Source organism: Chelon labrosus (assembly GCF_963514085.1).
Source record: "Chelon labrosus genome assembly, chromosome: 17".
Lineage (NCBI taxonomy): Eukaryota > Metazoa > Chordata > Actinopteri > Mugiliformes > Mugilidae > Chelon > Chelon labrosus.
In genome coordinates this window covers 6770094-6790930 of record NC_140350.1, presented here as the reverse complement: position 1 = coordinate 6790930, position 20837 = coordinate 6770094, and the positions used below count along the sequence as shown (strand labels likewise).

The 20837-nt window shown below is 42.7% G+C and overlaps 2 protein-coding genes across 5 annotated transcripts in view; both read right to left on the bottom strand.

Annotated features, from left to right (window-relative positions):
* Positions 1–19: 19 nt before the first annotated feature.
* On the bottom strand, positions 20–8167 carry adora2b (adenosine A2b receptor). 2 transcript variants are annotated; one of them, XM_084564589.1, is made up of 3 exons: positions 8052–8167; positions 7434–7907; positions 20–756 (listed from the first exon to the last, which is right to left on the bottom strand). In XM_084564589.1, the coding sequence occupies exons 2-3, from the start codon at positions 7751–7753 to the stop codon at positions 24–26; spliced, it is 1053 nt and encodes a 350-aa protein (XP_084420715.1). In that variant the 5' UTR covers positions 7754–7907; positions 8052–8167; the 3' UTR covers positions 20–23. The 2 variants fall into 2 exon arrangements, with proteins under 2 accessions (XP_084420715.1, XP_084420716.1); XM_084564590.1 differs by having other exon boundaries at positions 7434–8082.
* A 776-nt stretch (positions 8168–8943) lies between these two features.
* The window catches only part of specc1 (sperm antigen with calponin homology and coiled-coil domains 1), a 62695-nt gene continuing 50801 nt past the window's right edge, over positions 8944–20837 (bottom strand). For all 3 annotated transcript variants that reach the window (XM_084564073.1, XM_084564072.1, XM_084564074.1), the window contains 3 exons: positions 15917–16033; positions 13948–14007; positions 8944–10349 (listed from right to left, as the gene is read on the bottom strand). In XM_084564073.1, the coding sequence (XP_084420199.1) occupies positions 10260–10349; positions 13948–14007; positions 15917–16033 (267 nt within the window). In that variant the 3' untranslated portion in view covers positions 8944–10259. The remainder of the gene's footprint in view (positions 10350–13947; positions 14008–15916; positions 16034–20837) is intronic.

Sequence of the window (20837 nt, the reverse complement as noted above, 5' to 3'; positions counted from 1 at the left end):
CCTTCTCATTGACTCTCTGCTCTCTATAGCAGAGGGTCGATGGTCATGTGGATCTGGTCTCTGTTGCGTCTGCTGCCATTGGAGCTGAGGTACAACTCCTCCTTACGGCACAGGAAGTTCTGGGCCAAGATCTTGCGGAAGGTGTTCCTGAAGTCCTGGATGCGATAAGCGTAGATGATGGGGTTGACCGCGGAGTTGGCGTGAGACAGAATGATGGCCACGTACATGACAAGTTCCGGCTTCTTCAGCTCGCTGTAAAACAGCGTGAGGCAGTTGAGGATGTGCACGGGCAGCCAGCAGATGGCAAACAGTCCCACGATGATGGACAGCGATTTGGCAGCCCGGATCTCCTTCTGCAGCAGCCCGTGGTGTTGGCTGTCCCCGTTGCCCACGCACTTGAGCTCGATCTGTCTCAGCTGCTTCCTGGCCACAGTGAAGATCTTCAGGTAGATGCACAGCATAATGAGCAGTGGCAGCAGCACGCAGACAAAGAAATTAAAGTAGACCATGTAATGCATGTCCACCACGCTCTCAAAGTAGCATTGGAGCTTGCAGCTCTGTACTAAGTCTCCCGTGCCCCTCGGCTCCTCTGCGAGGCTAGTGTTCGTGGTGTTGTCTGCTACAGAGCTGTTGTTACTGCAGCTTGACACCTTCATGTTCCATCCAAAGAAGGGGATGAGGCCGATAACAAAGGAGAGGATCCATAAAATAGCAATGATCTCTCTGGCAGTCTTTCCCGTCATCAACTCCTTGTACCTGGGGAAAACACAGCACAGGTTATTGTCTCAATATGCGGTCCAAGTTGTGGACAAATGTCACAATTTACTTTCTTTCCTCTCCCTCCCTCCTCAACTTAAATATGACCATCCTAAGAAAGACTTGAGCTAAAATTCACAGACACATAGCCCTATTCCAAACATAGAACCGTAAACAGAAAAAGTTCAAGCCGACCAAGACGGGAATGGACGGAGATTAGCCTCTGCATCTTGACAGTCAACAGGCTTTGTAAAAAGCTTCCAAATTGAATTTGACAAGGGATGTTCTTTGTGTCAGGCAAGGATGGATGAAGTAAAAGCAGTGGCACCAAACTAAAAATACTCGGATGTAAAAGCCATGCAAAATACAGACATATCATTTAAAACGTAAAAGCATCAGGTTTTGTCCTGCAATTTACAATTCCAATTTAAACTTACCTGGAATGGAGCTGATTTTGAAAGACACAACTAAATATTTTGAGCTAATGTCACATCTTTACACACTGATGTTTAAAGCAAGTGCAAATTTGTGTGCAGCCTGATATTTTACATGAGTAACTAGCATCTGTAGCCATTATACAAAAGTATTGGTAAAGATGACAATATTGTGTGAAAAGTGGGCAGAAGTTGCTTTAGCTTATCATCTTAAATGATAAGCACTCATTCTTCATGTTAATCTCATATGATGCAGTGTGTGAGAAAAATTTACAATTACTGTTTTAAGGCCTGATGGGTTGAACACCAGAGTGGGCTCTGTGTGTCAAAGTAGCATAGTAACCATAGCTGCCAAATAAATGTAGTGCAGTAAAATGTAGTGTTGGTCAAAATACAAATAATAAAATACAAGCTTATTACTAATTCTAATTAACTACTGTACTGTCACGGTCTTTACAGCTACTCTGAAAATAGCAAGTGAACACAGAAAACCAAGGTGCTACCAACACTGACCAGGCTGATAATCAGATCTGTATCTGGACTGTTATCCCACTACATCCTCTCATCCTCACATGTGGGACTGCTCTGTGGCCAGAGGAAGCTACAGCCCCACTTCACTAAATATGCGGGATACTGTGGATGCGGTCAAGATGCATGCTGCATGCTCGCGTTCAGAGCACAGTGCCAGATTGAAAATGAAACTGTTTCCATGGCTGTGTCTGACGGCGTACCACTTCCTGCATTGCTCAAATTCATACCAACAGATACTGCTAAAAGCACCCGTAGCCACTGAGGTGTGAATGTGTGTTTATGGTACAGTAAGCGTGAATCTGGCAGAAGTACAGCAGGAAGTTATTAGATGAGAAGAGGTGAAAGAACCCTGAAACAGCCCTAAGTCCTTTTTCAGTCTCTACTTTTTGCCATGATATCTGAAACTCTCAAAGAACTTTCCTCTCATGTTTTTCCACAGTAAAGAAACAAATAAAGAAACTGTCTATATATATATATATATATATATATATAGACATATATATATATATATATATATATATAGCAGTTTCTTCTTTCTTCCTTATTTGTTTCTTCATATTTCAGATAGCCATTACCTGTCTGAAATACGATACGAGCAGGTGCAGGGAGCCTGCGTTTGGCAAAGCGGGGCTGATGAGTCACTCCGCTGTTGTCCTGACCGTCCCTGTCATGTGAATAACCCCAGAAGCAAAACTCGCCGTTTCCTCAAGCTGATTCAGCTGAGCGACAGCGCGGTAATAATGACTCATACACACGCTGCTGACAGGCGCACACACACAGACTGAAGCCATTCCGAGCTGCAGGTGTCACAAATAATCCTACCACTGCAGCCTGCACCATCACAGAGCAGCAGAACTTCAAAAGTGTCGTGTCATGACGGTCGTAAGCTGATGCTCAAATAATGAATGATCAACACGTATTTGGAAGAATATATCGACCTTTTGTGTTATAATAAAAAGCCATTTACCATGTTACTGTTGAACATAGCAAACCTTTAAAGGATGGTTTCCCATTTTATCCAACCAATACAAGATGATCCTTCTTTCACAGTGGCTGTAAAGAGACTTTTCATAATGTCCTTCAAAAGTTACATAAACTTACAGCACGCTTTACAGGCAGCATGGATGAACAGTGTTTTTTAAATGTGTAGAAAAATGTGAACATTATTGTAAGTATATATCCATTCTAATCCATTTGTACGTTTTCTTAACACTCTTTGTTAAACACAAAAGAAGGATAAGGCTTTGAGCTAGTTCCTCCTTTTATTTTCTGACTTTTGTTTCCATCCAGACCCTTGAGCACAGTCACCACAACACCTACAGCCTCTCGAGCTCACCAGCATCAGTCTGAACACCTCTGCTGCGCATTTCACTTCACTGTCGGGTTTTTTCACTTCCTGTCACAAATACAGGACAGCAACAACCAGACCTACCGTGAGCTACTGAGAGAGAGAGAGAGTGAGAAGGTGAGATTTGTGCAGACTATGTACAGGCCACAAATAACAAGCGAGTGAGAAAAATGGAGGAAACTGTCGTGCTGTCACAGGGAGAAACAGTCAGCTCACGCGATGAAATGAAGTGCGTGTATGCACCTTCTACACCACATGACTTACTGGGGAAGTAAATGTGAGAATTGCCAAATCATGAAGCTTCCAAAGTTACTGACTTCTCCAAAAAAAAAAAAAAAAGGAATGATGGTAGAAGGAATGATTTCAGCAAGTATCATCACTGCTCACATGACCACCGTATTCAGTTTAGTTCAGTTTTATACATACAGTGTTTGTAACAATCCAAATCCCAGACTTCAAACCTGTATATTTTATCTAATACAGCATGTAAACATGACATAATCTGTTTTAATCTGCTGTAAACCCCACGTGCAGGTCTGAGTGGTGTTTAGCATCATAAGGAAAAAATGTAAATATCTCACTAAAAGAAGTTACTCATGGAAAATACTTGTTATCAAGATGAATTTAGTCACTGATTGGTACTTATTAGTTTCATATTGAAATAAACCGATAAGAATAAAGCTGCCTCATCTCATTAGAGGCCATAAAGATGACAGTGATGAGGCTTCAAGCTGCAAACGGCTTCAAGCTGCAGCACAGATAGCACAGGTAGGAAGTCGGTGCCATCAAGGTCCCATTTCAGCTGGAGAGAATTTGCAAGTAAAATGAAAGTCATGTTTCTGTAACGACATGGCTTCTTAATCATTAGCTCAGTCTATGTGAGGAAAACAGCTCTGAGCTGTGTTAATAATAACTCTGATAGTCCCTAAAGTCATTTATTCATCGGTGGTGTGCCATCGGCCTCGATGCTGCAACCCCTTGCAGGGAGGAGAGCCCACTGCCTCAGGGGCCATGAATAATACAACGCTGCCCTGAGAGGAGGAGAGGAAGCTTCAGAGCTTACGATGACCTGCCCTTGTCCTTTGTTTCCACACCATCCCCATGTTTCCTCTCCATCCTCTACTCCCTCTCTCGACACAAACCGTTTCCCAGAAGGTCCATCTCCTGCACATCACCTCCCACTCTGTCTTTCTCTCTGTGGAGTCAGGGATCGAGCGACCGGCTGAATGGATTAGCTCTGGAATGACGACAGCACGTTGGCATCTATCTTTGTTCTGCTTTCTTCCCCTGCTTCACTCCTCATACATCCCTCCTCTGCTCTCTGTCGCTGGGCTTCCGCCCTGGGGCCTCTGGCCTATACCAGGCCACACACATGCTCTAAACCCTCGCAGCATCCGCTTAAACGTCCGGCTGTGTCAACAACCCAGCTTCAATCACGATCTTCCAGGTGGCCGTTCACACTGACAGCACCGGAGACATTTATACTTCACCCAGCTTGCCTCTGTGTGTGCAAGCAGAGCTGTACGGCATTTGCATCATTATTATTTTTAAAAAGCAGGCATGTGAATAGCACAGATTTGCATTTGCTTACTAACATCTGATAACACGAGAATTATGTAGACAAAAGAGAAAGACGTATAGCTCACCCACAGTTATCTGTAAAGACCAACAGTCAGTGGTACTTAAACTGTAACCTCTGAACATCTACTGCTCATTTCAACAATTTAACAAAAAAATATGGTCTGATTATTAAAGGAATAGTTCACATATCAGAAATGTGAAACCACTAGAGGTTTTGCTGATGAAAGTAGTGAAATATTTCTTGTTAATGACTTCGCTTTAGAGGTGCTGGGAGTTTGTCACCTTCGCACCAAGCCAGGCTGGCTGTTAGCTCTCTTAGCTAAAGATGCAGCACACAGACATGTGCTGTCTACAGATCAGATTGTGTTCCTTATATTCCCAACAACCTCATCCTTTTGTTATGCCTTTACACTTCCCTAATGAAGTTACCTGGTTGTTAGCTTGCTAACTGTTAGCCTCAGTTGCCTAGGTGTGGTCTTCTCACATATTATAGTCAGTGTTACCAAGCATTTCCTATACACTTACAATTTGAAGTCAGCATTAGAGAGGCCTCCAGCTTCTCTGACTCTTAATTTGACCTTCTCTGTCTTGTTGTCAATCCAGAGTCTGATTTAAACAGTTAATGGAGGTTACTTAATACTGACATGCAGTCCTCTTCTCCAAACCGTATGTTGGAGAACTCACAGACACTCGAACCAACGTTGATGATTTTACATCTGACTGAACCTCATTGTTCTCTGGTCTCCACAGCGGATCTAGAGTCATTTCAGGATTCACTGACTCACTGCATTTGTTGTCGTGGATAGCGCACGCCTGACTGAAAGACTGACAACGATGCATTCCTCACTGGATGTCTGCATTTTCCATTTACACTCTGTTTTAAAATAGTTTTCCACGTGAGGAATCCAGCTCTGATTCTACCTCACTTCTTTGACATTTTTCATTATCGGTCAAACAACTACAGCAGGATTTACAGGGAGAACGACACAGCGCCACCAACACTACATCCCTAATTGTGCTGAAACAAGGACTGTGCATTAAAATCATGTAGCCGAAACCAGGTTAAATCTGGAGCCTGAAACAGGACGAGGCTCGCTTTGACCACAGTGAGGCAGTGCTGCTGGTGTGGGTGGGGACTGTGCTTTTGGTCATTTGACAGCTCCAACAGGACAGAAGATCGAAGTAGCCAGTAGGTCTTTTTCTGGGAAATGTGATCAGGGAATCCGGGGGCTTTGAGAAGAGCGTTGAGTGGGCGTGAGGCTTTGTTATCTCCTGGGACTTAAAACATCTGGTGTTAGCCTTTCACTTCCACCAAATCCATCTGCGAAAACACTTTTATCTGAAACAGAATTGTGGCCCCAAAGGCCTGAAGAGCGGCCAAAAGCACAAAGACTGTGGACGTGTAATTTGAGCTCCACAAACACTGATCTTATTATCACATGTACACGTTGTGAGAGTGGGAACTGGGCTTTCCCTGCATGTATAAAATGTCATGTTGAGAACTTTTTACAGAGAATATTATGAGCGTGTCACCCATTTAGTGTTTTCTGTGTAAAGATGTAAAATGAGGTCCATTAAAGTTTGGTTTCTGTCCGTGGAGCAAAAACAGGAGCATAAATAAGGATTTTACAAGCCACTTGGTTGGTGGCGGACAACTTTCATCCCAGACTAGTGTCAAGTCAAACCGTCCTTTCTTGCCAGCGTTTGAGTGTAATGGAAATGACAGCACAGCTCAGCCAAACAGCCCCACAGCACCGACAAGCCCTCAAAACCAAAGCCAGTGTCCGCTCAACATCCACTGCAGCAATGCCTTCAAAAAAAAACAAGAGCCACCACTCTGACATGGAGAAATGCCAAAAACAGCAACACCTGCAGACAAAAAATCCCATCTGATAATAAAACACGAATACTTGAATTCACGGAAATATCAAGCAGCACCGCTTTGTCCCTGCTGCTGCTCCCTGCTTCTGCTTCCTACGGCTGGGCCGTGTCAACAGGCTGCAGCTCTATGGCCTTTGCCATCAGGTTCAGTGGAAGTGACACACCGGGGAGGCTATTGATCCGGCTGCTTTCAGCCTGTGTGTCCCACTTATGCATTAGCACGGGGGACGTTTGCATCTTTTTTTAAAACTGCAGGAGACTTGAAAGTGAAACTCACACAGCCTGCCGAGCATCAAGTGGGTGCTGTTGATACTCACCAAAGAGTACAGATATTAACAAAGTCATTACCAATGTCTAAATGTGTCATTAATCAAAACCTCCTTCAGATTACAGGTAATAAAAAAGCCACTTGAAAGATTAAGTCTCTAACTCCAGATTTAGACTGTGACGAGAGGTCCTACCTGATTATCATTCCAAGTTTAGACATCAAACAAGCTATTTTTACCTGAGGCTATTAGCTCTGCAGGAAACTGACTCACAAGATTACAGAGCTTAAGATCAATGATCATTCTTGGTTCTAAAGACTTGAAAAAATGAAGTGAAGGCACACATATGGCTCAGTTTGTATTGCCAAATGATTTAACAGTAAGTTTCTGTTACAGTCCTGTTGAGAGAGGAGCTCTTGAGGACTTAAATTCACTTGATTGAATTAATTAGAACAAAGCTAAATGAGATAAAGAAAGATCATTCTTGTCTGAGGTTTCACTTCTAACCCTTCACACTTTACACCCACACCAGATCAGCACTGATCTGAACAGATGTGGATTCCAGGTGGGGGAAGAAAAAAAAACAAGTTTGACATTAAATATTAACGTCACTTCAGTGACTAAATGAACACTTACCTCAGAGGAATTTTGACGGCCAGATATCTATCGATAGCAATAGCAAGAAGACTAAAAATGGAGCTCTGAGTGAGTACCAGGACAAAACAGGCGAGGAAGAGACATCCGTAAAAGTCCAGGTGTATGCCGATGCTGATGGTTATGGCAAAGGGTATGGCGAGGCAACCCACCAGGATATCAGCCACGGCCAGAGACACCAGAAAATAGTTGGTGGCGTTTTTCAGAGTGGTGTTGATCGCGACGGCCCAGCACACCAGGACGTTGCCGGATATGGAGAGAACAGCAATTACTACTTCAATTATGATGTAGAACACATTCATCTCAGCAAAGTGTGGTGAGAGATGACCAAAAACTGCAGGCTGTTCACGGAGAAGACGGTCACCCACAACGCTGTTTCTAGTCCCAGAGGATTAAAGAAGTCTTTCTGATGTAATCCAGGAATATTCCACAAGTGTGAGCTGCAGACTCAGCCATCTGTTGAAGAGAAATGGGATCACTTTGCGTTAAGAAAAAGCAGCAACTCCGCATTTCAAAGTTGGCAAACCTTTAATAGTTGCACATTTACGCGTGAAATCCTCCCGTTTACAGCACAGATGTAACTGAATATGTTTTGCTCACCTTAATGAACTTGTACATGGTCTCTGGATGTCATATCAGTATCGACTGATCAGAGTTCAGGCGCCTAAGCGGCATCTGTAGTTCTGTATCGCAGGCAGTGTCACACAACTTCTCCCCTATAGCAGTTTTGAAGTGGAGGGAGAAATGCATGAAAAAAAAAATAGAGGGGAACTCAGCTTCACAAAGAAGCCACGCCCCAACACACACATTTACCCCCACACACACACACAAACTCGCATGGTTGCAAACAGTGTTAGTGCGGAATCCCAAGTGATCGTCACCGGTCTCCCGTGCGTAATTACGCGCCAATTAGATCGCCTCCTCCGGCAGCCCCACGTGCTTTCCGTTCAATCTAAATACCGTCTTTTGCGCACGGCAACACGTCCGCGCCGCACAGAGACAAGGCTGCATCTGGCTTCAATCAGGGCGAAAACTGGGGGCTCAGGGGAGGTCAAAACAATTCCAAAGACTCGATTATTGTCACGTCTTTTCAGGGTTTTGCGGAATTTTTTAGCTTCCGCCCGCGGCTGATGCAAACGCACGAGATGGAGCCTGAGCAGAAAACACTCAAACAGTATTTCTGAAAACTGGAATTATTTAGTGTTATTATAGGGTATTTAATCATTAAATTCTCCACGTGATCATAAGGTGGCCATACATGTTTGACCAAAGAATTTTCCCCTTCATAGATTGAAGTGTTTAAGTTTAAGTGATCTATTGTAAATCTCCTTATATCCCACGTTGTCCAAAGTGTGTTAATTCATTTGAACCTGATGACTGTAAGCGGAAAAAGCGAGCTGTGAAAAGCAGACAACTTCTTCCCATACTCAAATGTTTTACTGCCCTGGCACGGAGCATTAATGGGCACAGTGGAAAAACTATTTAACATACACCGGTGCCCCACAGGAATACATTTAATACGGGGAGACGCTGGTGTGTGCATTAAATAGCCTCACTAAAAATATAACACAACTAAGCATGTTTGTGACCTCTCCAGGGTGTACCCCACCTCTGGCCCTATGACAGCTGGGATATGCTCCAGCCCCCCCAGCATGTCTGTGTCATAACATTACAAAAGAAAAAAAAATAAATAACTGTGATTGTGAATTAGTGATTGAAAATAATTTTTTATTAAGCAACAAACATCCAACAGGGGTTCAAATCTGTAAATAGAAAACTGCATCCATATCTGTCCACGCTGCAAATAAATAAATAACACTTTTATCCTTCCGGACATCTGTAAACGGAGGCTTGTCTACATCACACCAACAGAGAAAGAGCTGTGCCCCCAACTCCCACGTGTAAAAGTTGCTTTCTCTTTTCTGATTCAACACGGCATGCGAAAAACACAGATACATTTTTGCAAAGCAGCTGCAGTACCACGGTGGTTGAGAGGATCTTTGATAGAGAATGAGAAGAAACGGCACAAGAGGGCACAGCACGATGGTTTGATTCAGTCAGTCCTTAAAGCTGTAAACAACGCAAACATAGAGATCAGTCTATCCGTAAAAATATTTCTATAAAACTATTCAGCAACTCTTGACGTGTTAAGTCATTTTAGTGTCTCATCACAGATGGAATCTAAAAGCTTCAGTTCAACTCCAAGCTGTCAGAGGAAGACACTGCCTGCCTTATAAAGGACGACTCAACGAGGACTCCAGCTTGCTTACAGTAAGTACTCAGAAGTGAGCCGCAGCATTTCAGAAAATGTACCCAAGGTTGGCTTCTGTCTGGTCCTCTCATGACTGCATGTTGTTGACTGAAAAGAGACGAATGGTCACACTTAAACCATGCATAGATAGTCATGTGAAAGTCATGTTTTGGCAAAAGTTTTGGCACATTTTCAAAAGGCCAGATCATCTGATTCACAAACAACGGCGAATAAATAATTTCCTATAAACAGTCTGTGTTCTCTATAAACAAAGAGAAAGACATGTTCTCTAATCCAGGGTGTCAACTGCTACTAGGCCTGAATAGTATTTTGCATCATTGTCTCTTTGTCTGTGAATCAAACTCTCAGTCGAGACTTATAGCTTGTAAAAACTGTGATGTGTTTCCTGACTGTGGTCATTCTGGACTTCAGCGGTGACGGTGGTGAGGAAATGGGGCTTTTAAATTTCCTTGGTCGAGTCTCTAGTGTCTGGCAGGAGATGAGTAAACGTTGCTGCCTCGGATCTCCACCAGCCTCCAGCTCCTCTCCTTTCCCGGTCAGGTTTCGAAGTATTTGTAGATCTGGGAGACGTACTGCATCACGCTCTGCCAGTCTGGTCTGTCAGTCTTCATCAGCTCCCCAATGTCCTGTGTGGAGCAGAGAGAGAGGAGAAGATCAGCAGTTCACAAGGCAGGTAATTCAGGGATTGAAATAGTTTTGAGATGTACAAATAGCGCCCCCATAAGGTGTGTCAGACAATAATTCATTCATTCATTCATCTTCTATACCCGTTCAGTCCTGTTAAGGGTCACCGGGGTCTGCCGGAGCCTATCCCAGCTGTCATCGGGCGAGAGGCAGGGGTACACCCTGGACAGGTCGCCAGTCCATCGCAGGGCTAACACACAGAGACAGACAACCATTCACACCCACACCTACGGCCAATGTAGAATCACCAATTAACCTAACCAGCATGTCTTTGGACGGTGGGAGGAAGCTGGAGTACCCGGAGAGAACCCACGCAGACACAGGGAGAACATGCAAACTCCACACAGAAAGGCCAGCCGGCCCATGGATTCGAACCGGTGACCTTCTTGCTGTGAGGCATCAGTGCTAACCACCCGCCCCTGTCAGACAATAATGTACCGCTCAAATGCAGCGTCAACAAATCAGTTTTATTTATGTATGTAGCAACCTGTGATCATAAATGGTGACGGTTCTTATTGTCCTAAGATCATTTACCAAATGGCAGAAATATGAGTGTTAAAACTTTTCAAAATGACAGTAAGACAGAGCAAAAACTTCTCATCAGACAGGCTCATCATTTGCAGCATCCTCTGACGGCTGTATTAGACAGTTAGACAATAACGTGAGCAGCTCATTTTCTAAAACCACTACATGCATTTGTTGTTACTTTCAACTCAAATGCACATTCAGCTGTTCAGTTTGTTCATCCTCATGTTCAAGAAATCTAGTGTCGTTTCTTAAATACTGCTGAGGGTGAGTATCCAGTGGGGGGTTGGATGGGATTTAGATTTTGTTTGTAATTTATAAATACTGCCTTATTTACTTAAACAACGACAAAAATAAATCTTGAATAAACTGTTGAAACTGTTGTTAGCTGGCCTTAGAAGATACACTGCCTGGATTTAACTAAGCAAATAGGTATGGGTTAGGGTCCTATTGGCTAATTACAGCATGGGCAACAAGTTATTTAACCCCAACTGATGCAATGAGTAGCTTCTCATTTCTTGAACAGCAGTGTCGAAAGACACATCCTGTGTTCATGGAAAAGATGTCTGAGAAGGGTCAAATCATTGGCCTGCATCAAGCAGAGAAAACATCTAAGGAGATTGTAGAAACTGATAAAATTGGGTTAAGAACTGTCCAGTGCATTATTAAAAACTGAAAGGATAGTGGGGAACCATCGCCAAGAAATGTGGTCGGAAAAGAAAACCTGATTAATTGTGATCGCGATCATTTAAACATTTGAATCGCAGAAAAACAACAGTAGAACTCAGGGCTATGTTTAATAGTGAACGTAAGAGCATTTCCACACGTATAATGAGAAGCTAAAGGCGGTCCAACGAAATATTAGAGTGTGTGACTTTTTTTTTTTTGATGGCAACTTTTTTTTGGCCAGGCAGTGTATATGACTTCATTATCAGCTTGCATTGACTTGTTGCCATTGCTTCTTCAGTGTTGTTAATGAAAAGGAAATCAGTTCACATCTTCAGCTTCAACACAATACAATTGAATAGTTCTACAAACAACAGCCTCCCAAATTAAAACATAAATGAATCACCAGCTGTCAGTTATTTGAAACAAATGCTGAATACCTGAACCTTCATGAAGCTAAGATTTAGTGCAAGACTGTTATACTAGACATTACATTATGTTTCTGACTGTTTGGAGAAATGTGCTGAAGCTAAGATGTGAGCCTCTTCTCATTATTAGACTCTAGTCAGCTGCTTGCAGACACTGCCACTGATGAGTCAGTGAACAGGGCCTTCAGATGACACTTCCATTGCTTTTTATTTACACAGAAGTTTCAGTACAGTCATGTCCGTGATGTCCCAGGCTCCTAACAGGGGGACGGCCAAATATGTTCTGGCCAGTGTCAAAGGTTTTATTACCAGCATAGATAAAAAGAGGCCAAAAACAGTGTGCTCAGTTATTAGAGGCTAGAGAGCGCCAGCAGCAGTTTATTATAGTATTTTATTTGTTTTTAAGACACTGACATGGGAACAAGTTTACCATGCCCAATCTTCTAACCACAAGCACGTAATGGAGAATTTAACTTGGGTCTCAGTCCAGCATTTCAGCCTAATTAAATTCATTGCTGAGTTCCAGCTTCCAGATTTGAAGCAAACGAGCTGTTAGACTGATTTGTGTATTTTCAAAGTCACGGCAGAGCAGATGTTGTTGTTGGCCTTTCAGAGTTCAGCTCCGGTCGTTTGTTTTATCATGAAACTGTCTTCTGAGGTGTGGGGAGAGTAATGAGGGGAGACGTGATGCACAGATTCAGCTCACGTTAGTTTAACCCTCACACATCTCAGATGCTCTGTTTCTGTATATCACCAAACAAGTAGGTCTGGAAAACTTCCTACTGACTGTGAGACGGCCGCAGATTGTTCCAGTTAGTCCGGTCCCTTTTAGAAGCTGGTCCTGGTCAAGATTAAACTGTTTAGTGTCCACAGTCTTCCTGCCAGTGATAGGTGTGTATACATAATGATGAAAAAACGCAGAGGCAAGCAGAACATGGGGCATAAAAAGCTGTGTGGGTGTTTGGGACGTGTTTCTGTGAAGAGATTTTGATTTATCCCCAAAGGCCCCCAAAACCATTATTTCAATGAGCTTCTTACTATGAGGGACAAGATCCATATCCTTAATTATTTACCAGTTGGATCAGCTTCGGTCATTTAACATGAATGATTTCCTAGTCTGTATTTTTGTCTGAGCCTTTCTCTGTGAGTAGGAAAAGGGGTGTCTCACACTTCCCTGCAGGATTTGGTCACAACATCTTAGTCAAAATGTGATGAACGTTATGTTGGAAGGCCAGGCCCAGTGTGACCCAACCACACCCACGCAGTGCTGACTCAGTACTGACAGTTATTCAATATCTGCAAAAACAACAGCTATATATATGTCAGACATAAATATTCTTAAAATATTCTTTTAACTTTTGTAGTGTTACTTTCATTCTGAGAGTAAGATGAGGACTTTACATTGCCGGTGTCCCGAATCACTCATTAGAGAGCAGTAAACTGATATTTACCATAACTTTGTGTCATGTCAGATAACCAGATCATAATTTTCTTGGAGTACTTCACCGCACATTAATAAGACCCTGATTTTGTTTGCTGCATGGTAAAACAGGAGGGAGGGATTTTCTAAACATTTCAATGGCGCTGCTGGTTACTCTCTAATTTCTGAAGAGGGCTGCTAATATTTTCACAATAATAATATCTGAAGCATGGATTAGTTGAGTTTCGAGAGGCGCAATGCGGGAACAGGCTCTAGGACATCCAGTAATAACTGACTCAGTAACGATACCAGTAAAGCTCCAGACTGTCAGGGGAGAAAAACGGTCCAACAGAATGTTCCAGGGTCATCTCTGTTCTGAAGCTCCGTATCAGGAAAGTTTGGCAAATCAAAGCAGACTGTTTTCAATTTGTCTAATCAAAGGGTCTGTGTTATCTGAGTGTGTGTGTGTGTGTGTGTGAGGTCCGTGGCAGCTCAACTCACCAGGGAGGGTTTGATACCAATGCTCTCTGCGGCCTGAAAGGCAAGGGTCAGATTCCGGACCTAAAGGAAAAAAACAAACCGTTGTTGAGAAAATGTGAAACTCTCTGCACCCCAACATCCTGCAGCACCACACATGGAGCTTCAAACAACAACAGTGAGCTCACAACTACACTGGTAAACCCAATAAACATGTTTAAGCCCCTTGCTTGTTTCAGAGTATTATATTCTCCTATGATTATGTGATACGTGTAAGACTACACTGGATAAAATCACTCTGTAAATCTAATTAACATGTTCTTGAACCGTGTCCCTGTGGATATGGCATAGTTCTCCTTATATAACTGTTTTTATAATGTTATTTCTCCACAGCAAGGACACGTCACATTAAAACTAAATTTAAAAGTGAAAAACAAAGTAAGTTAGCACTACAGATATAACTCAGACTCAGACGATGATCTTCTCTCGGTCTCTCACCACATACTGTTCATTTTTGTCTGCCTTTTGAATTGAGAGTGCAGGTCCTTGACTTGCTAATCGTGACACTTACAACCACTCCAACCTTCACATAAACTGCCTTGAGACATCAGCACAGCTGGCATGATGAATTAATAAATTAGGAATCCTTAATAATTGGTTCTGCAGCTGTAGACTGCTGCTTAAAATAACAACCCCCCATCTTTTACCTAAAATATGCGCCCATCTATAAGTTTGTTGTGTTAAAAACATCTATGATAAAGGACGATGGGGGCCAGTAATGGGATTATGGGAAGGACAGATTACACTGGGAAGAGGTTGGGTGTTTGGGCCTCGGGGAAAGTCACTCAGCAAGAGTTATTAAAGCCAACACACGCCTATTGAATTATTCAGAGGGATGGGCAGCACAAAGTCTCTGTCATCAGCTTAATGTTACACATTCGCACTGACATGACGGTGTGCACACACGCGCACATGACTAATTCGTCACGTAGGATGTGTCAGGCCTGGTGTTGGTCTGCGTGGTGAAGGACCCGCACTCCCCAGAGAGGGGCCATACAGCGCTGCTGTATATACCACCTGCAGGTCCACATTACAGAGCTGTCCTAACTGAGCTATAACTGCTGGCCCATGCACTAACACTGCATTCATAATTCATCATCAGGCTGTATTTTAACGCTGTGTGGACAATATGGCAGACCTATAAAATCTGACCAACCACATAAAGAAAGTCTAATGTGCAGGCTGGTGGTGGTATACATGATTCTCAGTAAAATGGCTTCAAAGCATTAGGGGCTTTTTATTTCCTCTCTGCAATCAGACATCTTTCAGACCTACACAGAACAAGCAGACTATTTTCATAGTTGACAGGTTCCCATTTTCAACGGGAAACTTAATGTGGCTTTATGTGTGGAGTTTTCTGGAAACACAATTTTTCCAGGTCTGAGTCAGAGGGAGGGCAAAAAGATTCTCCTTAATGAGAGATTCATACTGTCATTTCGAGGAGAAAGAAAGTGAGGCATGAATGAAAAGATAAAATGATGGAAGCAGACTGAGTGAATTTGGTTTAAAGAAGGACGGATGCTGTTGTCACTTTTTGTATGACCTCAACCTCATACAATAGATTTTAACAGCAAACTGCTGTCATAACCTTCATGCACATATGAGCTTAACCAGTATACTGGTACAAACTGATATGAAACCACGGAATTGCTCTTATATGGATGTGCAAGCTTGTGTGGTTCACAACTCAGTGATAACTTAAGAATGTAACTGAGCTGGCATCAAGATGAAGTGTTCAGGAGGTGATGTGTTTAAGGAGGAAATATGTTTAAGGATGTGACGAGAGCCTTGGCGCATTAATCGTGTTGTTTCTGATCAGTTTCATGTGCTCAGGCCCCGATTACCTCCAGCTGAGGCACTAACTCGCCACTTGTGAGGTGTTCAGCACTTTGGTGTGGGACTGTGTGAGTTTGGTCTTCCGGTAGTTTTGTACCTTATCTTGACTAATGAGTTCCTGGTAAGGGATGTGGGCAGGCAGATAAGTGTGCAACAGGGCGCAGAAAGCCAGGCCATCACTCCAGCTGCTGCTGAAGTTGGTCACATCAGTGTTCTGTACACAGACAAAAGAAGAGGAGACAAAAAAACAATAAATTCGCCAACAAGCCAAAGTCAATACCACACATAGTAAAAGTGAGTTTAAAGTGGCCATCATTCTGACGAGGGAGCTAATAGCCTCTTGACAACATGAAGTGGCCTTGAAAAAAAAAGCCATTAAGTTTTAGAACCCGCAGGAAACAACATGGAAATTAAAATGTAATTAAATTATACAATTTGATGTTCTGGGTCCATTAGGGCCTGGTAGTGTTTCCTTTGATGGATGTTAATAGGATAAATTTCATTTACATAGCATACCGTTGACAATCAAAATTTTCTCAAAACGCTTTTCGGAAACCAAATCCTAAAACCACCAAAGGAAGCAGTAAATTTCTTCCTAGATTCCCTTTCAGCCGTCAGTGCTGTCTCTGATCTCTCCTCTGTGTGAAGGACGTGCATAGCAGCACGTCCAGTTTATTGTGTTTCTGTTTGTGTAATTCGCAGTATTCTCGTCTTCAGGGTCTGACAGGAGTACAGGAGTTTGGAGGAAAGACTTCCTCGGGGCCATTGTTTAGAGGTTGCAGACTCCCCCTCGGATAGATAAGTTATTTCCGGTGTCTTCCTGTTTCATCCCTCTCATGAGCTTTAGGAACAGAGTTCACAACCAGGGAGGCTCTCCTGAGTCAGGGGTATGTATCTGCGAGGCTTCATGGGACTCCACATGCTTCCTATACTTTTAACCTTTCACAAACTGAACTCTATACTGATCCAGGACCATCGTGTATACGTGGAGATGCTGAAAGGGCGCTAAAAGCAAACACGCCTAATTAAAAGAAGTAGACACACTAGCATGCTAACAGCAGCTACAATGTTCACATTTTAATTAAATATATTGGTTATATCAACGAGGTCATAAACATAAGTACTGCACATGTTAGAAAATGTATCAAATCGTGTTATATTTAAATGAAATGCTCAACCAAGGACTTACAAGTCATCCTCTGTCAATACCATATGGGCAATAGAGACAAAATGAAGGTGGTGTTTGTTCAAGTGGAATTATCCAGCCATGCCAGAAAAAGGATAACACATGACCAGCTTGAATCCACAGTGGAAAACTAGATGACAGATAAGATATTTATATATGGAATAACAGATTTTGTGGAACTAGAAGCCCTAACAACATACTTTAAAAGGCGCATGTTCTTAGCCTGGATTTTGATATGAATGTGATTTAATAATAATAATGTAATATTAATATTTCTATATTAATATTATCAGATTCCTACTTTTAGTTTGTATTTCATGTGGACAGTAAGGCCTCAAATAGTTTCAACTTATTATCAGCTTGTCATCTGAGAAACACTTTGAAGTTCACTAATCTGTAATAACTGTGCTATTCAAATGAGGTTTGACAGACAGTAATAACAGACGTGTTGTTTTTTATGTGTTTGGGATAAAGCCCTGCATTCAGTATCTGCGGGTACATCTGTGTGTCTGTCCACACAGCATTAGCTCCAGTGAGGTGATAAACGTGTGACACGTGGCCACGTTTTTGTTTACCGTAGCTCTAAGCCAGTGGTCTTCAGTCCCGGCCCTGAGGATCAGAGCGCTGCTGATTATTCCACAAATCTAATCAGTGACTGATCCATACGTGTGACGCCAGGTGAATGTAATTAACTGTGACGGGAAGATAGGAGAGCAACACAAATCTGGATCCTTAGGACAAAAATGTGAAATCGCTCCTCTAAGTCACTGCAGTAATGAATGCCCCTCAGCGCCTGTTGTTGACAAATATGCTATCTCTGGTAGCCTTCACTTGTCTCATTCGCCACTTAGCTTAACTTAAAACTAAGTTCAAGGTGAGAGGCTAAAAACTGTAGAAAGGAGGAAAACGGTGTGCTGGGGGTTGTTATGATGCTGACACTGAGAAAATCTATCTGGCTGGTCATATGGTTATTGCTAGCCACTGCTACAAATAAGAATCTGAATAACTTTATCAATCCCTGAGGGGAATGTGTCAAGGAAATATGATCAGTCTTATTTTGATCTATTCTGTAATCATGTAGCAGCTCAGCTCTGTGGAGACTGACATATCTCAATATAAAGCTTGGCTTATGCCTCTGTAATGGACACATGCACACCCTACACTTCAGTAACCTTTGAGCGCTGGTGTGTCGGTATTGTTCTGTAATTATGCAGCTAAAAACGATAGTTGGAACTCCTTCATGCACTTTAAATATTGCTACTGGAACAAATTGTCCATGCTTGTCTAGTGATTGAGATACGTGGACAAGAAAATGTCTGTGTCGCTGTGATGTGTAGTTACATTTTTGGGGAGGTGCTCCTCAGACTGTAGCACAGCGTATGGTATATCAATGTAGAAGCATAAACCCCCCTTTCAAACATCATATCCCATAATTTTAACAACCAAGTACAAAATTATCAACATATTATACTAGCAATCCTTTCTCCACAAGACACTACTTTTGTGCTGGTTTCATCAAGTGTCTTCATCACATCAGCATTTGAGTTTGTCTACTACTCCCCATTCTCACATCAGATTTAAAAAGACATACTTAAAAAAGATGAGGAACATTCTAAACATTGTGACCTAAATATCCTCTCAGTTGGGCATGTTAGCATGGCAACATTAGCAATCAGCTCACACAGTCTAAAACTTTTAAATTCTTAAACATAAACCTGAACCTGCCAAAGTTTGAACATACGTAACAGTGAGAGTGTCTGTACCCTAAACTGTGTTTATTAATACACTGCCTGGCCAAAAAAAATAAAAAATGTCGCCACTTGGATTCAACTAAACTGATGCAATGAGTAGCTTCTCATTTCTTGAACAATCATGTTGAAAGACACATCCTGTGTTCATGGGAAAGATGTTAGTCTGTCTGAGAAGGGTCAAATCATTGGCATGCATCAAGCAGAGAAAACATCTAAGGAGATTGTAGAAACTGATAAAATTGGGTTAAGAACTGTCCAGTGCATTATTAAAAACTGGAAGGATAGTGGGGAACCATCGCCAAGAAATGTGGTCCAAAATGAAAACCTAATTGATCGTGATCGCAATCATTTAAACATTTGAATCGCAGAAAAACAACAGTAGAACTCAGGGCTATGTTTAACAGTGAAAGTAAGAGCATTTCCACACGTATAATGTGAAGGGAACTCAAGGGATTGGGACTGAACAGCTGTGAAGCCTTAAGAAAACCACTAATCGGTGAGGTTAACTGGGAAAAAGGCTTAAATTTGCCAGGGAGCATAAAGATTGGACTCTGGAGCAATGGAAGAAGGTCATGTGATCTGATTAGTCCAGATTTACCCTGTTCCAGAGTGATGGGGGCATCAGGGTAAGAAGAGAGGCAGATGAAGTGATGCACCCATCATGCCTAGTGTCTACTGTACAAGCCTGTGGGGGCAGTGCTATGATCTGGGGTTGCTGCAGTTGCTCAGGTCTAGGTTCAGCAACATTATGTACCCAAAGAGTGAGGTCAGCTGACTACCTGAATATACTGAATGACCAGGTTATTACATCAATGGATTTTTTCTTCCCTGATGGCACGGGCATATTCCAAGATGACAATGCCAGGATTCATCGGTCTCAAATTGTGAAAGAGTGGTTCAGGGAGCATGAGACATCATTTTCACAGAGGGATTGCCCACCACAGAGTCCAGACCTTAACCCCACTGAGAATCTCTGGGATGTGCTGGAGAAGGCTTTGAGCAGTGGTCAGACTTCCCTTCCATAAATACAAGATCTTGGTGAAAAATGAATGCAAGGATCTAGTCGACACATCCAACATGAACAGGATGTAGACTGATCCATTTTTTTATCATATCAACTGATGACTGGACGGAAATAAATATTGTGACATTGCAGAAGCTTATCCAAGCAATGCCCCAGCGAATACGTGCTGTAATCAAAGCTAAAGGCGGTCCAATGAAATATTAGAGTGTGCGACCTTTTTTTTTTTTTTTTTTTTAGTGGCGTCTTTTTTGGCCAGGCAGTGTATAATACATAATACATTGAAGAAGTGTGTTTATAGTTTATAAACTGAGTCATTAGGGGATTTGCAGCCACAATGCGATGTGAACCATGAGCTGCTTCATCTGAATGAAGGCAAACAGGATGCAAAGCCCTGAGCTCTGGCTTTGTTCACATTCACCATTATTTATCATCATTAGGGAAGCACTCAGCACGAGAATCTAGCGTTATTCAAAGAGGTCCCTTTCAATGTACACTTTGATAACCCCCCTTTAGATATATATCTCAGTATGCACTATACCTGTAAAAACCGAAGCATTTTATAAAGTGAGCGTCTGGATGCACTAACTCTCCATCTGTCTCAGCTTGTCTATTATATGTGAAGGGCAGACCTGTGCAGTCATGTCAGCCCACATTCCTCTCATACCTCCCCCTTCATAGCTGGCTCAGCAGTACCACTAGTAGCACTGTGTGTGTGATGTATGTGTAGACACACACACACATGCACAGATGGGACGATGGGGGGTTAGCCAGACTCCAAGACCAAGATAGACAGTGACAAACAGGAGAGGACTGCAGAGGCCAGTTTGTGCTAGAGAGTGTCTGGGAGTCGAGGGGGGGTCTGAGACGAGCATGTCCTAATCCGGGGGTCAGAGCTGGTAGATGTGTTCGAGTTCAGGGTGGGGGAAACCGGGGGAGGGGTGACGGTGTTCGTTCAGGGTGGAAATAGAGGGAGAGACATGAATGCTAAAACAGCAGCGGACAACAACAGCTCTCTGGGAGCCGGCTCAGAAAAGCAAACACAGCATCAAGCGGCAGG